Source organism: Martes martes (assembly GCF_963455335.1).
Source record: "Martes martes genome assembly, chromosome: 1".
NCBI classification, from domain to species: Eukaryota; Metazoa; Chordata; class Mammalia; order Carnivora; family Mustelidae; genus Martes; species Martes martes.
This window is the reverse complement of record NC_137888.1, coordinates 79,713,858-79,733,432: the sequence shown is the minus strand read 5'-3', so window position 1 is coordinate 79,733,432 and position 19,575 is coordinate 79,713,858. Positions and strand designations below refer to the sequence as shown.

The window sequence follows — 19,575 nt, the reverse complement described above, 5'->3', positions numbered from 1 at the left end:
TCAAAAAAAGAAAAAAAAAGAAAGAATGAGCAGACGAACAATAGTCTTTACGGTTGATCAGCCGTGGTTACGTAAGTGAGAAGAGCTTGCTTCCCGGAGAGCAGGGGCACAGACATAATGCCCCACAGGACTCGTGTGTACGTGAAGGAGCAGTAGGTGAATAGAATGGCATTTCATGAACAGATTTTTCTGAGGGAGGAAATTTACTACCTGCAATGAATAGTATTAATACACAGAATAGCCAGAAAAAAACAGTTATTTGAGATCTCACATGGGTGACTTTGTGATTTTACATAATTCCAGTTAACTTTGTGTGTTCAGACTAAATCCATCTTGGGTAGTTGTATTATTTTAAGACTAAAGGTCTAAGGAAGAGCAGCAGGATATTAATATTCAAATTGGGTTACGTTTTACTTAAAAAAAAATGTTTACCAAAAAAACCAAGTATCACAAAGGCAGAAGAAAGTCAAACAGTAATTTCCTAGGACTGCTTTAACAGGGGCTCTGAGGGAGGGCAGCAAATGGGAAAGATGCGGAGGACTCATCTTTGGAATTGATCAAAACCTGTTTTTCTGTCAGTGACATGAGAACTAGAGACTGAATTCAGCAAAGAGTTATCGTCGGGCATTTGTATGTGTGAAAGCATTTTGAATAAAGGCTTCAAATAATGTAAGGGATAACAGTAAGGTCAGTTTTCCTGAAGTCTTGCTAAAACAAACTCTTATGTGGTAAACATTGATTGCTGGGCTAAAAAGCTAAATGTTACCTTAATAGCTTTGTGAATGTTTCCATGTTTCCTATACTCTTGAGGTTAAATGCAGAGTAAGTCCATTTGGTTGAAATACTTCCCTTTTGGACAGTGGGACCTAAGGTAGATATTTGATATAAATTGAGTCCCTTCTGTATAATTGGACTTCACACCATTCGTCATAGAATGTCATAGGGCTTATTGGCACCAGGGTGCCCCAAAAACCAGATGATCTTGGGCACTCATTGGGAGGAGTGGCCTTGGCGTGGATTGTGAGCATTTCAAGACATTTAAGGTTCATTTGCTAGTAGCAACGTTCTTCAGACTTTAAGGAGATCTCCCAGATCTATGGACCAGTGCATTTCCGTTTGAAGCAAAAACAAAGGAACTGATTTTCCTACATTCCTTTGGTCCAAAAGGCACCATTCATTTTAGTGGCTCCTTACTACTTTAGAGATTGACAAGTTGTTTATTATTATAATAATAATACACATACTTTCCAACCATATATAGACACACCAATCTCCTGAAAAGCAAATAAAAAGTGGCTTTTGAACAAAAATAATAGCAAACTTTGTAATTTTCCATAGACTCTTCTTGCTGAAAGAAACTGTAACTCTTGGTCCAAGCCTCTTACTTTTTACAGTCGCAAATCAGAGCCATTACCACATTCCCTGGGTCATGCAGCTTGTGCTGAGCGGCAGCTACGGTTCTAGTGTCATAATATTTCTACGTGTCATGGACCGGTTAAACTAATTCTTGGTAATTCCTATATGCAACAGACTGTAAATCAGAAAGAGACCCCCTAAAAGACACCGGGGCATTTTTTGTTTGTATCAATTGGATCACAACTACGTTCCTTGAGTCATATCAAGTTCTGCCTTAATTTATTCTATAAATTCCCTTGGCTGTAACTGTTGATAAGAACCATTAAGAGACACCATTCTATTGCATCGCTTTTCTTCCTATCTGCCTGGATAAATTATCTTTTGAGAACCAGAAATGTGCAAGAGTTGGTGAAAAACATGGCTCTTGTGTCTTTTAATTCAGTTTAAATGGATGGAAAATTAGGGCTTCTGTGGATGCTGGGAGCAGGCAGCTTTCTCTCTTTGTTCCCTCACCCATACCTGAAGGGAAGCTAAAGCCCGGTGTGGCTATCCTATCAACTCAATGCTGTGTGCCCACCATGGTTCCAGTTTTGCTTCCCTTTTGTGGTATCAGAACTGTTTCTGTCATTCAAGGATTTTTACTCCTTCCTTACAGATGTTACTTCTCATATTTGTTAGCTCTGCTCTGCTTTACGTTTAAAAACTATGTTGGTTTTGTTCTATCGAAAGAGGGAACTGCTATCATTACATTTTAAATGTCTTGCGTATAGGTCCATCTTGGCTCTCTGTCACTGTGCCCAAAACAGAGACTGTGAGTAAGTAGTTAGTGGTGAATGAATGAAGGAGGACATTAGCTTGATGTCTGTCCGTTCTTGAACATGTCTTGTTGCTGCTTAGTTGAGGACCCTTCTTCTGGTGCTGCCGTATTAGTACAGTGACTCTATAGTGCCCCCTCAAATGAAGAAAAAATAAATTGATTTTATAGAAGCCTTCCATATCAGAAAAGACTTAATATATAGACATTAATACTTTAATTCTGAGCTACTTTGTTATTAACGATACACGGGAGAAAGTGAAAAGGTATTCTGCCACATTTACTTAGGATTAGAGTTGCGTGTATATCCATGTATCTGCATCTGTCTATCTCTAAACGTGTTCCTGTGATTGAAAAAGAAAGCATGTAGCTTTCACTTTGCAGATAGCACGTACAAATAAGGAGTATACTACATATCAGTACAAAGGGAAATTAAATCTCACCCTTTTAATCCTATAAACAACCCTCTATGAGTTGGAGAAAATAAAGAAGAAGAAACATTTAAAAATCCAAGCCCCACGAGTTTGGAGTCTTTATGTAGATCTTGCTTTCATTATGTAAACGATGTAATCGGCTTTGAAACTATGACTGTGCTAAGGACCCAGGGTCAATAGCTTTGGGTGACAGGAAAATAGGGACAGAGAGTTTTCTGCAAACCTGACTATGCTGGTGATCCTGTGCAGGGAGGGAGTGGGGCAAGGGGAAAATCCAGCATGCTGAAGAAGGGTAGTGGTGGGGTGGAGAGCGGGAATACAAAAAAGTCACTGGGGTTTGAATGACTGGTAAATATCATCCTTGACTGCTATCAGCCTGGATAGCAGTCGGGGATGATATTTAGAAATTTATCATTATTTGGCTGCCAGGCATCTGAACACCCTTCCATCCTCCTCCATCCCTATGTGTTAAGGAATCCCCTCTTAGTGGCCCAAAATGCTTGACATTAGCGTCTGTAGGTTCTCGGAACTAGGGTGTAGACACATGATCTAGATGCTTCCAATCAGGTGAACCTGTCTCAAACAGCACATATCTACTCTATTGTCATTTTAAGTTGGGTGTGTTGTTCCATTTCAGGGCAAGAAGTTGCCTTATCATCTCGGGGATGATGCAGAGGAGGGGGAAGTTTCTGACGAAGACAGCGCAGATGAAATCGAAGATGAGTGCAAGTTCAAGCTCCATTATGTGAGTTACAGATTTAATTGCACTTTTCCCCCTCATTGTGTTGGGGTAAAAATTGCTGTCGTGTTGGAATCCTTACAGTGTGGTGGCTGTGGTGCAAAAGGGCTATTTTGTGAAAGTTACTTTGTTTTTGGGCACATAGATGCTCAGATGCTCACTGACTCAAGGATTTTTGTCGTAGAGTTGGAAGGAATGTCCATGATTCACCTGTCTGACCCTCCCTCTAGGGACAAATCCTCTGCTGTTACAACTTTGTCAAAACTCAAATTGCTGTTGGAAATGTCATGGTCTTTGATGAAATAAACTGGCTTTAGCCTTCTCTCTGCTTCCTCGTGCTGGCAGCGCCACTATGCTGCTCGTCAAGGCAGGCTTGCAGGACCCAGCTATATGTGTCTACTTCTCTAGGGATGCCCACCCTTCCCCTAAGAAAATGTACTTTGGATCAGAGGATTTCCAAGCTCTTTCAGAAGTGGGACTCTTGGCTAAATCTTTAATTTACCACATTTTAGATAAAGTTGCATGATGGGACCTGCATGATGCTTCAGAACACTGTCCTAGATCAAGGAGAGGCCTTCCTAGAAAAGCATCATTTAGCCGGGTAATCTAAAACAAAGGCAAACCCAGAGGAAATGTCTTCATGGTGGGGGGTGGGGCACGACTTAGGATTTCATGCCCCACCCCACCTCTACAACTCATGATCGTCGGGGTCACCTGACAGCCTGAGAGTAGCACCCCTTCACATTAGTTTGTTACAGGGCTTGCAATTTCATTTCTCTGGAAAAGTGGTATTCCTCTAGAGATCAGGACTTATTTTTCCCTCTTAGAAAAGAGAGGAAATTTTGTACAAAATCTTCTAATTTGCATCATTGCCCTGAATTTATGACATTGCTAAGAACAGTCCATTCTCTTTGAAATAGTAGTAACTAATATGGCTTCCTGTCGTTATGAAAGGGAGCCGGCGCGATTACAAAGTGGGCATAGGTAGAATGACAGCTGACCTCTCAGTGGACACTTTTCTTTTGGCTCTGATGCACTTTAGAAAGGATGAAGTGGGAAATATTCAGCTTGAATTGAAAAGGAATAGTACCATCTGTATTCATCTGTTGTCTTTTAATGGTTTATATTAGCTCAGTGAAATACCACTAATAAGGCTCTTGTTGCAAGAAATTAAATAGATGTACTCAAGCGAAATTGTTAAGATATTAAATTGTTTATTTTTTTACTTTGTTATTACTTATATGCAATTATGGATAATGTAGCTCTATTTTTTTAAGCTTTAGTTTGTAAACCAAATTTTTGTCTCTGATCTTCATTGTCTTTGCATCTTTTTTTTTTAAAATTTTATTTATTTATTTGACACAGAGAGAGCGCGTGCACAAGTAGAGGGGAGCAACAGGCAGAGGGAGAGGGAGAAGCAGGCTCCCCACAGAACAGGGAGCCCAATGTGGGGCTCGACTCCAGGATCCTGGAATCGTGACCTGAGCTGAAGGCAGCCGTTTAACCCGCTGAACCAACCACCCAGGCGCCCCTATCTTTGCATCTTATTTCCAAAATCTCTTGATTGCCAGCATCAGAGTAGTCTATCATTTGAAAGCAGGGAACAGAGAGGCTTGACTAAGTTATATAGTTAGGGAATGCTGTTTTTAGGGAAAATGAGTAGTGGAAATTTAGGTACTATCACAACGTAGTTGCTCTGAGTAAAACCCAAGTTGTTCGAGTTTCTAAAAACACCCAGTTATATAATTTTTCTTCTGATATCAGTGAGCTCCTAACTTTTCATGTTAAGTGTCTGTAATTATAAAGGAGAGTTGGCTGTGGTTTTATGGAAACAAATCCCCCACTTCACCTACGAAAATACCCAGATGCTTCCTCGTGTCTTCAAAGCCTCCTGGTTGGTTTCTAGGAAGCCACACAGGTAGAGAGTTCAGAACACGATTATGTAAAGATAGATATGATCTTTCATTTGGATTCTTTGATTTGGGCTTTCATAAAAGCAAAGAGACTTGAATTGTAAAGTTTTACAGGCATCTCTTTGTTAGACTCTAGGAGAGAATATACCTAAAGGAACAAATATTCTAGTGGAAATATATAAAGTTTTTACTTTACTTTTTCAAATCCTTTTCCCCTATTTTTGAGCTCTTCTGAGAAAAGGCGATGCTGTGTTTAGAAAGCCAGAGTGTTTTTCTGTAATCAGTCAGTTTATAGTCTTATTGTCAGCTCAGGGCTCCAATGCCTTATCTGAGTGTCGAATGTAAATTGCCTGATCACATTTTTGCAAAAGAGGATGTACTGTGCATACCTTATGTGAAGCCAATAATTACCTTAGAGGAGTTCTTAACCTCAGTTTTAAGTTAACAGAATGTGGTTAGATTTACAAATTATGTCTGCATTATTGCATTAAATAAACATTTTATGTTAGCTTTCATGAACACCAGATCGCTAACTCTATGAGGCTTACACAAGATCCACAGACAGGTTCAGCACATTTTTCCTGAGCATCTTTTGGAAATGCAGCCATCATGTTGTAGGTGTTGGGCACCTGTCAGTGAACAAAACACAAAAATCTTTGCCTTTGTGAAGTTTGCACACTAATGGGAGAAGAGGAGGATAAACAAGAAATAAAACAAGTAATCTGTGTAAGTACTAGGGAATGATAAGTGCTGAAGGAAAAAAAAGGACGGAGGGGGGACCCCAATCGGTTGAGCGACGGACTCTTGATTTTGGCTCAGGTCATGATCTCAGGGCCTTGGGATTGAGCCTCAGGTGGGCTCTGAGCTCAGCGGGGAGTCTGCTTAAGAATTCTCTCCCTCTCGGGGCGCCTGGGTGGCTCAGCGGGTTGAAGCCTCTGCCTTCAGCTCGGGTCGTGGTCCCAGGGTCCTGGGATCGAGCCCTGCATCGGGCTCTCTGCTCAGCAGGGAGCCTGCTTCCTCCTCTCTCTCTGCCTGCCTCTCTGCCTACTTGTGATTTCTGTCTGTCAAATAAAAAATAAAAAAAAAATCTTAAAAAAAAAAAAAAGAATTCTCTCCCTCTCTCTGTCTGCCTCTCCCCCTACTTGCACGCGTGCGTGTGCTCTCTCTAAAACAAAAATAAAGGAATCTTTATAGAAGGGAGGGAAGGAGTGTAGAAAGTGTGTGTGTGCGTGTATGTGGGCACATGTGTGTGGGCACACATGTACCACGTGTGGGCACATATGTACCACGTGAAGATTTTATGAAATTTTAGATACGAGGGCCAGGAATGGTCTCATGGAGAAAACATAAGAGCAAATACCTGAAAGTAGTGAAGGGTTAGCCATGTGGCTGTCTGGGGAAGAACATTCTAGGCAGAGGCCACAGCAAGTGCAAAGGTCAGAAGCAGGACTTGAGGTTCCCCTGCATTACCTGGGTTAGAAGCAGAACGGGAGGCAGGACCCTCACATGGGGTTTCTTATTCCTCCTGGTCTGCTGTTACTTCTTAAAAAGGTTTTTTTTTTAAGGTTTTATTTATTTATTTGAGAGAGAGAGAAAGAGAGAGGGAGGGAGGGAGAGAGAATCTGAAGGAGACTGTGTGCTGAGTGCAGAGCCTGATACCGGGATCGATTCCATGACTGGGAGATCACAACCTGAGCCAGAAACAAGAGTTGGAGGCTTGACCGACTGAGCCACCCAGGTGCCCCTGCTGTTACTTCTAACTAAGGGATTCAAACCACACTGAAAGTTTTTTGCTTGTGTAATAAATTCTCTCTGTTGTTGAATCAAGTAAATCCTTTAAGCTTCTGCCTCATATGATTTTGTGGCATCAGCCATAGAGACAATCTGGCCCATGATATATAAAGCCCAGGGAAAAGCCAGTGTGTTGTTCAGTGACTCAAGAATCACACAGCTCACATTTAAAACAAAACAAAACAAAAAAAACCCCAAAAAGCAAACACACACACACAAACACAAAAAAATGAAAGCTTGCCATTTGCAATGACGTGGATGGAACTAGAGAGTATTATGCTATGTGAAATAAGTCAATCAGAGAAAGGCAATTATCATATGACCTCTCTGATATGAGGAATTTGAGAGGCAGGGGGTCGTGGAGAGTAGGGAGGGAAAAATGAAACAAGATGGGATTAGCAGGGAGACAAACCTTAAGAGACTCTTAATCTCAAGAAACAAACTGAGGGTTGCTGGAGGGGGGCGGGGTGGGAAGGATGGGGTGGTTGGGTGATGGACATCAGGGAGGGTATGTGCTATGGTCAGTGCTGTAAATTATGTAAGACTGATGCTTCACAGACCTGTACCCCTGAAGCAAATAATACATTATATGTTTAAAAAAAAAAAAGAACTACATGGCTCAAAGGCACGGGGGACAGTTTCCTTTCAACCACAGTACAGTTATCTAACCGATATGATTCAGTGAGGCCAATACACCATTATTCATCTTTACGGGGTCCTCTAATGTCAGTGTGACTTATGGACTTTGCACCCCTGTATTTCGACTTCAGTGATTTTTTTCTTCACTGAGTTATTCGCTGTCTTTTTTCTTGTGTTCTGTGAATCTATATTCAGCCAGCTTCTTAGGTACAATTATTAGCTCTCCACCTTGTACGTGACGCTTATCCCATAAACAGTAAGCCTTCCCACCTGTTTTATATGAGCCTTATACAGGAACACATAACAACTGTTTCACACCCTGTAAAGAACTAAGAACCATGCCTGACACATGATTTGTGCTCAATAAATATTAGATATTGTTAGTAATAAGAATACCAGAAGCAGCATGATTATTGCTGATGTGAGCCCGGAGCTGGCCCTTAAGCATTGCGTGTTCTAGGGTGCTAAAGGAGCAGACAGGAGATAGTAGAGGACAGGAGTACATGCACAGACTTGAGCCACTGAGAAGCAGTTTCTTAGCCCAAGGCCTTCAGATACCAGGCTTGGAAAGGCCCTCACAAAGGGTGGCTAGTATATTATCCTTCCTGTCTCCAGATTTCAGCCTAGGGGCAGGGAAAAAGGCATTTGGGGATGGTGAGCTATTCCAGTGTTTTGTTTAGTTTTGTTTTAAAGTAAAGGTCCTCAGCGTGGGCTGCACATTGGAATGACAGAGGAGCTTTCAAAAATCCCAACACCCAGGTCCTGGCCCAGAGAGTCCCACATAATTGGTCTGAGGCGGGGTTTGGGGTTTTGGAACACTCCTCAGTGGTTCCAGTGGGCCGTGGCAATAGAACACCACTGTTCGAGCAGCCCCATTCCTGCTGTTTCCCAGGCTGGAGCGGTAGCCCGGGTTCTGGCTCTCTGCTTTTCCAGCCGTCCTCGGATTTCATGCTGGGGAAAAAAACAAGAATGTGTTTGTGTGAGTTACCTATTTTGGGCAGACATTCCTAGATCAGATTGACCTCTTAGAAACTGGAATTAGGAACCCCGAGGTCTTCTTGGGTGGAAACTACTCCCAACCATGTTAAAGGGCTGCTTCCTGCATATGCCACCCCCCCTACCCCCCCAGCAGCAACATCCTTCCTCCGCTGCTGGCTCAGGGAACAAAAGAGCAAGAAGCGGAGGGCTTTCAGCCGTGGTCCCTGCCACAGCTGCACACTTGCTGACAGGCCTCAGGGTTAAGTGTCTTGTCTCAGCTTGCTCTCAGCAGCGCTCCTGGGTTCCGGGACCGAAGGATAACACTAATGAAACCTCAGCCACGCATCTATTTGTTCTCCACGGCTGCTCATTTTCTTGTTCTGTAAATCACAGAGAAGAGAAGGATCGACAGGCAGTAATATCATTCCTTCAGCAACTCCCAGTGTTTGGAGGGTGTGAAGTGAATAACCAGAGCCTTTGTATGAAGCAGTCACTATTTCCCACGCCGGCTGGCCAGTCGGGCTTTGTGTGTGTGGCCTTGCTTTGCTGCCTGTGAACGTCTCTGGGCGTCGCGGCCACAGATCATCTCCTCACCATCCCCGGGCCAGGGAAGGGAACTGAGGTTTATCTGGGGCCCTCTCGGTGACCTGGGCATGGTGGGTGTTCTCACATGCCTTCTCTTTTGGTTCTCCTGATGGATGTGCTCCCTGTCAGGACTCTGGGTCACTTGAGATGGATGTCTAGAATTCTCTTCCTTCTGCATTTAAGTGAGACCTGCTCTTTCCCGCAGAGGGATTGTGGGGATAAATTTCCCAGATGCCCTCTAGGTTGTCCAAACATAAGCCTGCTCATGCTTAATTTGGCTCAAGAATTTATCTTTTTCTGTAACTGCATTAGAAGGATGGCTGCAGCATTATATGAAGAAATAGACCAAGAATCTTGAACCGGAAGTCTTGGGTTCAAGTCCCTATTCAGCCACTTCCTAGGCATGTGTGTTTGGAAAAGTTTTGTATCTTTCTGCCCCTATATCATGACTGAATTTGGCTAACCCTAGTGGCTGCCTTCAAGGGTACTAGGCAGCTCAAATGAAGTATCATTACATGACTGTGTTTTGGAAAACCTTAGCGTGATTTACAGCCGTAGCTGCTTTTTCTATTTTTCCCTGTGATTTTTTTCTCCACATGCATATGGTCACTGTTGCTTACTGCTACTGTTTGTTTTCTCCACACTTTCCCTCCTGTTGGAATGCTGTCACTCTGCTCTCTGCCATATATTCAACTCTTATTCATTGTAGGACGTTGATGTGTGTCCCCCAAAAGATATGTTCAAGCCCTACCCCTTGGTACCTAGGAATGCGACCTTCTTTGGAAAGTGAGTCTCTGTAGATGTTATTAAGTTAGGGCTTGGAGAAGAGATCATCCTGGATTAACCAAGTGGGCCTTAAAAATCCAATGGAGTAGTTTTCTTCCTAACAAAAGGAGACACAGCAGAAGCAGGGGACACGCAGAAGGAGGCCACGTGAAGACAGAGGCAGAGACTGGAGTTAGGCTGACAAGCCAAGGAACAGGAGGAGCCCCCATAAACTGGAAGAAGCAAGGGAGCGTCTTTTCCTACAGGAGAGAGTCTAGATCTGCTGACGCGTTGATTTCATGCTTCAGGCCTCTCGGACCGCAAGGGAATACATTTCTGTTGTTTTAAGCGACCAGATTTGTGGTAGCTTGTTACAGCGGCCACAGAAAATGAATGTACTCATCTTCTAAGGCTTGGCTCAGGTTTCCGCTGCTCTTGGAAGTCTTTGCCACCTTCCCAAGGCTGGAGGACGTGCCCGTCCTCTGTCTGGCCATGATCTTCCTGGTGCTGTCACTTGGACCTGCTTGTGTAGTTGGCCATTCACGTGTCCGTCTTCTCCGTGATGCCGAGGGTTCTGTGACAGGGGGGTTGTGTTTTAGTCATGTTTCTCTCCCCGCATACAGCAGCAGGCAGCTCAGTTTGTTGTATGCAAAATGAAGTTTGCTCTCCAGCTCTCCTCTGTGTTAAATCCCTCCCCAGCACACTGGCCTAGGCTCTTTGTGCTGGTAGCAGTAACCAGTGTGTCTGGCTTTTCCTCTCTAGGCCCCTGTCCTCTTTCTGCACAGGCTGCCAGGTTAATACTATTTCTAAAATACTATAGTCAGACACTTAGCTACCCAGAGGCTCTCAGGAACTCCCCACCTCTTGCCTTCACGTCCCTCCGCCATCTGGCCCTAGGGTACATTTCTAACTTTATCGGCCAGTCCCCTCCTCCATGCAACTTGTGCTCTAGGAAACCTTTGCAGGAGCTATGGGTGACAGGGAAGCCCCTCTCTTCTTCGCTGTTGCAAAGCCCTAGACCCTTCCCCCCTTCTTGGGGGACCTTTTGGTCACTGGGGCAGGAAGGCTGTGCTCCTTCTCAGAACTACAGTTGCATTGGCCATCCGTGGTTCCTTGGACGTCTTTAGCATCTCTGCCATCCATGCAGATCAACTCTTTTCCATCTTTGCACCTTCTGCAAGACCTGAGGGCCTGTGGTGAAGTGAGGTGCCTCGTTCATTGGATATACCGAAGACATTCGTGCATGTGATTTTAATACCGGGAAAGTCAGCAACCTATTCCTGATGTAGTCTTATTTCCCCCAAATTTCCCTTACGTCATTTATATGGCTTTTCCTTTATCAGAGACTGTGAAAATAAAAGGCATTACCAGAAAACTGTCTGGTTCTACAGGGTTTAAATATAATGACCTCTTAGTAATGAACATGTCAGTGGAAAACAGGCCTTAAACTTTTGGTGAGGAATGTAGGAGGAGGTCCTCGTGGAGGAGGACTGGTTTCCTACCCTGTGGCTGGGCTGGCCTCCAGCAGGTGGCCGAAGAACTAAGGATGAGAGCTGGATCTAGAGAGACGTGAAAGGATCTGAGGAGCCCGGGGACGCTGGGGTCGGGCAGAGCAGGGTGGCCGAAAAGCCATGCTAAGAAAGACGTCAAGGAAATCCATGTCCCTGGGTCACCTAAAAATTGCCCAAGTTGTCATTTGGACAGGAGCATAACATTTGAAATTATTTGTGACCTTAAAGTAATTTTAATGACGAATCAGGGAACAGGTCAGTAGTGAGTTCCCTTTAATTATACATTTGGATCAGTGGTAGGAAAGAACTTTTTTCTCAGAATAATCCTCAATTCCAGAGACTCCCATCGCATTCTTTTCCCCTCAGTAAAGGAGGTGATTTTTTTCTTTTTTTTTCTTTTTTATTTATTTTTTAATAAACATATAATGTATTTTTATCCCCAGGGGTACATGTCTGTGAATCGCCAGGTTTACACACTTCACAGCACTCCTCATAGCCCATACCCTCCCCAATGTCCATATCCCCACCACCCTCTCCCGTCCCCCCTCCCCCAGCAACCCTCAGTTTGTTTTTTGAGATTGAGTCTTTTATGGTTTGTCTCCCTCTGATCCCATCTTCTTTCATTTTTCCTTTTCCTACCCCCAAACCTCCCACATTGCATCTCCACTTCCTCATATCAGGGAGATCATATGATAGTTGTCTTTCTCCGATTGACTTATTTCGCTAAGCATAATACCCTCTAGTTCCATCCACGTTGTTGCAAATAGCAAGATTTCATTTCTTTTGATGGCTGCATAGTATTCCATTGTGTATATATACCACATCTTCTTTATCCATTCATCTGTTGATGGGCATCTAGGTTCTTTCCATAGTTTGGCTATTGTGGACATTGCTGCTATAAACATTCGGGTGCACGTGCCCCTTCGGAGCACCACGTTTGTATCTTTAGGATATATCCCCAGTAGTGCAATCGCTGGGTCATAGGGTAGCTCTATTTTCAGTTTTTTGAGGAACCTCCACACTGTTTTCCAGAGTGGTTGCACCAGCTTGCATTCCCACCAGCAGTGTAGGAGGGTTCCCCTCTCTCCGCATCCTCGCCAGCATCTGTCATTTCTTGACTTGTTAATTTTAGCCATTCTGACTGGTGTGAGGTGGTATCTCATTGTGGTTTTGATTTGTATTTCCCTGATGCCGAGTGATCTGGAGCACTTTTTCATGTGTCTGTTGGCCATCTGGATGTCTTCTTTGCAGAAATGTCTGTTCATGTCCTCTGCCCATTTCTCGATTGGATTATTTGTTCTTTGGGTGTTGAGTTTGTTAAGCTCTTTATAGATTTTGGATACTAGCCCTTTATCTGATATGTCGTTTGCAAATATCTTCTCCCATTGTGTCAGTTGTCTTTTGGTTTTGTTAACTGTTTCCTTTGCTGTGCAAAAGCTTTTGATCTTGATGAAATCCCAATAGTTCATTTTTGCCCTTGCTTCTGTTGCCTTTGGCGATGTTCCTAGGAAGAAGTTGTTGAGGTCAAAGAGGTTGCTGCCTGTGTTCTCCTCAAGGATTTTGATGGATTCCTTTCTCACATTGAGGTCCTTCATCCATTTTGAGTCTATTTTCATGTGTGGTGTAAGGAAATAGTCCAATTTCATTTTTCTGCATGTGGCTGTCCAATTTTCCCAGTACCATTTGTTGAAGAGGCTGTCTTTTTTCCATTGGACATTCCTACCTGCTTTGTCAAAGATTAGTTGACCTTAGAGTTGAGGGTCTGTTTCTGGGCTCTCTATTCTGTTCCATTCATCTATGTGTCTGTTTTTGTGCCAGTACTGTACTGTCTTGATGATGACAGCTTTGTAATAGAGCTTGAAGTCTGGAATTGTGATGCCGAGGTGATTTTTTTTTTTAATAGCATATGTTTTTTTCTCAAATTTACCTGTGTAGATACAGAAGACTTAGTTTTTAAGACTCTCCTTCACTTTCCCTCTATTAAAAGTGCAATGTAGCATGATGGGAAGGATTGAATTCTGCCTCAGCTTCTTACTAGCTTTGTAAACTTGAGCAACTTAATTTCTCTGAGCATCAGTTTCCACATCTCTGAAATGAAAATGATAAGACCTTGTAAGGTTCTCAAGGGTTGAATATAATCATAGTAATCAGTATTTGGGGGATTCAGTGTGTATGGGTGGGGAGGACCAAAATGGCATATTGTGCTTAACTTCTTACAGGTAATTGAAAGGTAATCAAATTATAGAAGCAATGTTGGCTTGAACGAGGGTTGTGTTCTCATTCTGTGTTTCTTAAGGGAAATAATTTTCATTGCTTAATTCTTTGCAGAATAATGGGACCACTGAGCATCAGGTGGAATCTTTCATAAGGAAAAAACTGGAGTCACTGTTAAAAGAATCTCAAATTCGAGACAAAGAAGATCCGGATAGTTTCACAGTGAGGGCTCTACTAAAGGCCACGCATGAAGGCTTAAATGCACACCTGAAACAGGTACCCAGTTCCCTCTTGTACTTGTCCTTCGATAGGAAAAAGGAAAGGACCTCACGCTCTGTTTCTGATCTTTTATTGTTGGTGAAATTCTCCAGTTTCTTCCATTTCTCTCCTCCTATTGCTCAAGAAATAAAAATCTCCCATTGCAAAATGATGTGAGAAATTGTTAAAAGTAAATGGACAGAGGCAGAAGTCACTCAAATACTGCTTCACTGGGACCCTCAGGACAGTGGTCCAGACTCAACTTTCCTGTGCCTGCTCAGCTGAGGGAAAAGGCTCGAGTCCACTACGTGCTGCACCCCCCTTCCCTCCCCAGCCCGTTGTCTTCCGTGCTGCTCTGACTGGACCTCCTGAGTGTGTCTTCCATCCATCTGCTTCTCCTGGCCGTGGCTGGGTCCTCATCCAGGCCAACGCCAACTGTCACCTGGACCTTTCTTGCCCTCCTTCAATCCGATCTCCACTCTGAAATTAGCATGATGTTTTCAAAATGTAAATCTTTTCATGCCACTCTACTGTTGAAAATTGTCCGGTAGCTTCGTGTTATGAATGGGATAAATTGTGAACTCTTTAACCAGGCTTTCAAGGACCTGCGTCATTGCATTCTTGTCTACCTCTCAGATCTTCTTATATTCACACGGTCACACTGCTTCCCACAGTTGTCCCACCAACCACGGCTATCTGTACGTCATGGTCTTCCTCACGTTCTTTTCCCTCTGCCCAGAACACTCCATTCCTACCTCTGCTCTTGCTAATGCCTACTTAGTCTTAAATTCCAGCCTCAGTGTGATGTCCAGATGAGTCCTGCCTTGACCTGGGATTAGGTTAGTTATCCCTTTATATTGTCCATGGTGGCCTGTGACAGCTTCTCTTTTCTGAAGGTTTTTTTTAACACATATGCAATAATTTACTAAATATCCGTCTTTTCAACTTGATTATAGATTCCTTGAAGACAAGAACCGTGCCAGTCTTAATAACCGTCATTTTTCTGACTTGTTATAGTGCCTGGGCCTTAGTGCAACTTTCATAGGAGGTTGCTGAATGAATGAATGATTTGGGCTCCAGCTGAGATTTTAACTCTCCTTTCTAATAGAAGTATCAGAAATGGGCAAGGACAAAGGAGGGTGGGTTTATTGATATTATCATTGCAGGGCATCAAGGACATTTATTCTGGCCTAGAGGAGATCCAGGCAGCCACTGGCTCTAATAACTGACTTCCCTGGTACTGCCGCCTCTCCTCCGGGACTCAGGGATCCCCAGTCAGAAGGGGGACCACATGGGGTGACCACGCTTGAATCGAATTAACAACTGAGCATTGGTGGTTACTCTCTAGGGTTTGTGCTGCGCTCTGGTTGGCCAGCTTAGCTCATACACCCACCCCTAACCTAATCACCGTGGCCCTGAGTACATGTCCTGCTGGAATGATAACTTGCCAAGGGTATAGGATAATATTGGCTTGTTAATTCCAGAGAATTTACTACTGGAAGTGGTGCCAAGGTCAGCCACCCTGATGTTGCACGTTAGGCAGAATGGAATATTGGGGACGCAACTGAAATGTGGATTACAATAGTACCGTCCTTACCATTGATCATACAATTCTGAATTTTCTTAAAGATTTCTATAAATAGAAACTGCTTCCTCTTCACCCTCCCCTTCCAGCCACTTAGTTTTAACCACACAAATGTCTGTAAAATTGGTTAGCTCACCTTGATTTCTGCTTCTTATTCGTTGTGAACGCTCATTGGCTAACCTGGGCCAGTCACTTCCCCTGATGCTTCTGGAGAAGTCTCTGCTGCATCCTAGATCATTCCAATTGGACAGGCCATGGCAGGTCTTGCAGATTTGGGAGAAACAAATTAAACCCATCCTTCTTTTGCTATTCATGGAAGAAATCCTAGTGACAATTACCTTCTCAGGTAAGATGGTAAGGGATTTCAAATTTCCAACGTGTGCTGGAACAAAACTCATTCCCCTTTTTCTTATTTTTTACTTTCCATTCAATCTGGGTGACTACGAGAATGCATTAGACTGCTAATGTGGAGACTGTGACTTTAGTAGACTGGGCTGTAAAGTGTTGGGTTTTTTTAAAATTAATTATTTTTATTAACATATAATGTATCATTTGCCCCAGGGGTACAGGTCTATGAATCATCAGTCTTACATACGTCACAGCACTCACCATAGCACATACCCTCCCCAATGTCCATCACCCAGCCACCCTATCCCTACCTCCATACCCCCAAACAACCCTCAGTTTGTGAGTGTCTTATGGTTTGTCTCCGTCCCGATCCTATCTTATTTCATTTTTTCCTTCCTTACCCCCCACAAGCCCCCACCTCTCAAGTTCCTCATATCAGTGAGATCATACGATAATTGTCTTTCTCTGATTGACTTATACTGCTTAGCATAATACCCTCTAGTTCCATCCACATCATTGCAAATGGCAAGATTTCATTTCTTTGATGGCTGCATAGTATTCCATTGTATGAGCGTTGAGGTTTTTAACACTGCTGTTAGTTTTTAAAATGTGGTTTTGGGCTCAGTGGGCAAGGACGAGTTACTATTGAGATGAGTCCATCTGTGTTGGATACACATTCATATTGAGAGCCAAGGTTGAGGCTGGGCTGTGTGGTTCAGGGCAGTGCATCAGCCCAGCTTCCTTCTTGCTGGATTGTCATCTAGCCATGCAACACTGCATTCTCCTTGTGCTCTTTTCCCCCTGGAGGGGATTGGAGTAAAAGAAACATGAAGTGCTCATCCTTCAGGCTCGAAGAACATAGTAGACACAAGAAAGATGCCTGTCCTTTGGGGTTCTTAAATCTTCTTGTTCTTTTTTTTTTTTTTTTTTTTTTTTTAGCATAGTGGCAACTGTCTGGATGGCCATAATTCTTCTATAAGGGGACTTTTCCTGCTCCTCTGCTCTCCCACCCACTCCAATTTCTCATTTATTCCACGACCGTAGTCATATTTCAGAAACAGGCCTCTGATAATGCCATTTCCTTGCTTTTTAAACCATTCAGAGTCTCCTCAGAGTGTGGAGGATAATGTCCACCTTCCAGGATATAGCCCATAGGACCCTTTCCCCAGGCTCTGGCCCCGGCGCTGACTTGTTCACGAGTGGGCATGCGTACAAGTCCACACCCACCCTACTTCCTTTGTCTCCTGGCAGGTACCGTGTTCTTAGCACTCGGCTTTTGTGCTTGCTCCTCCCTTGGCCGCCACGCACTTCCTCCTTCTCATCTCACTTAGAAAAGGTCTACCCATCTTCCGGCTTCAGCTTTTGCTTGTCTCCGTGGAAGTCCTCCTTGATCCTCAGGTCTGGTAGGTGGCCTTCCCATGCCATCCTGCCATGCCCTGCACTTTTCCCGTCAGAATCCCGTCAGTGTGTTACATTTTTGTCCACCCTTAGGTTGCAAGCCCAGGGAGGACAGAGTCTGCATCTCTTTTGCTTGCTGTTCCCTTGTATACGTGCCAAGTTCCTAGCACAGTGTCCAATCTGTGGACTCAATAAAAAATGTGGTACTGATGCTCAGGGAGAGGTCATGTTGGAGATGGGTATTTGTGGGGATTACCCTTCTACATAAAGAGGTCATGTGAGATGGGAGAAGTTGGGGGAGAGCAAGCCAGAGAGACGATGATTTAGAGCTACACACAACCCCCGTTTTATCACCAACTAGCTTTGTGACTTTGAGCATATTATTTAACTTCACTGTACTTCAATTTTTCTTATTTGTAAAATGGGATTTTAACCCTACTTCTCTCTGAGGGTGGTTATATACTAAATGAGAATATATGTAATGCACTTAACATAATCCTTGGGGTGTAGGAGGTGCCTACTAAATAGCGTGACATACACTTCACTTTGCACAGGACAGCCCCACTTCATAACTATTGTCCCAGGGTAATTGTTAAAAGTGCCTATTTCACTCTTAAAAGAGTTTGTTTTGGACAATAAATGACATGGTTCTCTGACCGGTAGGAGGGCTATTTGAAATAGAAAGGAACTCAGAGGTTAAGTGATCCATTCCTCTCCCATTTCACAGGTAAGAAAACAGGTCAAGAGAAGGCAACCGATGGACAAAGGACATTTAGCTATTTGGTCTCAGAACTGGGTCTTCTAACTTAGAAAGCAGTGTTACTTCTATGACCATATCTGGCTATCTTCTTAACTCCAGGGTTTTTGAACAGTTAACATTCAGCTTCAGTAGATCTTCCAAGGCAGTCAATAGACATTAACCAGTCAAATGAAATTACCTTGTAAACCCCCTCCTACCTCCTGCAGCATTTTCTGAACTGTCTCTTTCCCCAGTCAGTTCTTAATCTTATCCTCTTCCCACCCCCAATTATATCTTTGATTAGTCTCTATGAATAGACATCAGTGCCTCCCTGGCATTTTGATTTTAAGTAGTTTTGCTCACCCACATTTATTCCATTTATGTGCTTATCTCTGCTTCTTCTCTGTTTAGCCAGAAGGCCCAGGAGGGTGGGGCCTGCTGATCTCTCCTTATACCATGTCCTTAGCCCTGAACCAGCTAATACATATTTTTAGGGATGACCATTGAGAAGGAGTCCAAACCCCTTTGGCAGTGTGGGCTTTCTTTCCCCTAATGAGAGATGGGCTTGAGTGAGGAGATCTCTAGCCTGGAAAACTAACCCACATGAGGAAGATTTCAGAGGCTGCAATGCCTCTTCCAGATGCTCACCACGCAGGGAATTAATTTCAACAAACAGATAAGCTCTGCTGTGGTTTACTTAAACAAACAAAAACAGTCTTATTACCTAATAGATGTATTTGGGTTTTATTCATTTTTAATGTTTTACAATCCCAAGTAGCAGTATTCCATCAATGTGACGATGATGATGTTTTTTTAGTCAACATAATTGGCTCTTAAAGACTTTGAGCCATTTTTCAAAATCAGAATCTATTTTAATGAAAGGTGATTATCCCCACTCAGGGCATTTAGAAGAATACCTCTTGTGCTGTAGGGAGTCTTGTGACAAGGCACTGGAGGGACCGGTACAGCTGGACATTCCTAAGAGGCCCTTGACACCAGTTTGGGAAGTGGTTGGCGGTTACTGTCTCCTGGTTGGTGCCCACACTTCTCTAGTCCAGTGTCTCCCTCTCTTGAGATAGACTCCACAACTTTTGGGGTAGTGAAGGTATGGGACAGGAGGAAATGAATGGGACCTGCGTGTTCTGTCTAAGGCAAGGAGGGTTCCCCTGCCATCCCACCAGAACTAAGGCAAAAACAAAAGCGAAGAAGAGAAATAGTCATATTATGTTTTATTTACTCAGCATCCAGATGTGAAGGAAAATGGAAAGAAATCACATGGACGATCCCTCATGACCAACTTTGGAAAACATAAGGTATGAATTAAGAGTGACAAAGGTGCTTAGTCCAATTAATTTAAAAAGACTGGAAAGTAGCAGGACAATATCATCATAACCTTGGAATAACTGAAGATTTCTTAAATAGGACTTCAGAAAAGAGAAAGATTGATAAGCTACTTTAAAATTGAAGAGCTTCTTAAGAAATCCTTCTTATTATTACTTGATAAGTAG

The 19,575-nt window shown here is 43.3% G+C and overlaps 1 protein-coding gene across 3 annotated transcripts in view; it reads left to right on the top strand.

Annotated features, from left to right (window-relative positions):
• PLCH1 (phospholipase C eta 1) overlaps positions 1–19,575 on the top strand; it is a gene marked incomplete at its 5' end in the record, with an annotated part of 214,263 nt that overhangs the window by 172,735 nt on the left and 21,953 nt on the right. For all 3 annotated transcript variants that reach the window (XM_080821571.1, XM_080821573.1, XM_080821572.1), the window contains 3 exons: positions 3,242–3,349; positions 13,854–14,015; positions 19,309–19,380. In XM_080821571.1, the coding sequence (XP_080677697.1) occupies positions 3,242–3,349; positions 13,854–14,015; positions 19,309–19,380 (342 nt within the window). The remainder of the gene's footprint in view (positions 1–3,241; positions 3,350–13,853; positions 14,016–19,308; positions 19,381–19,575) is intronic.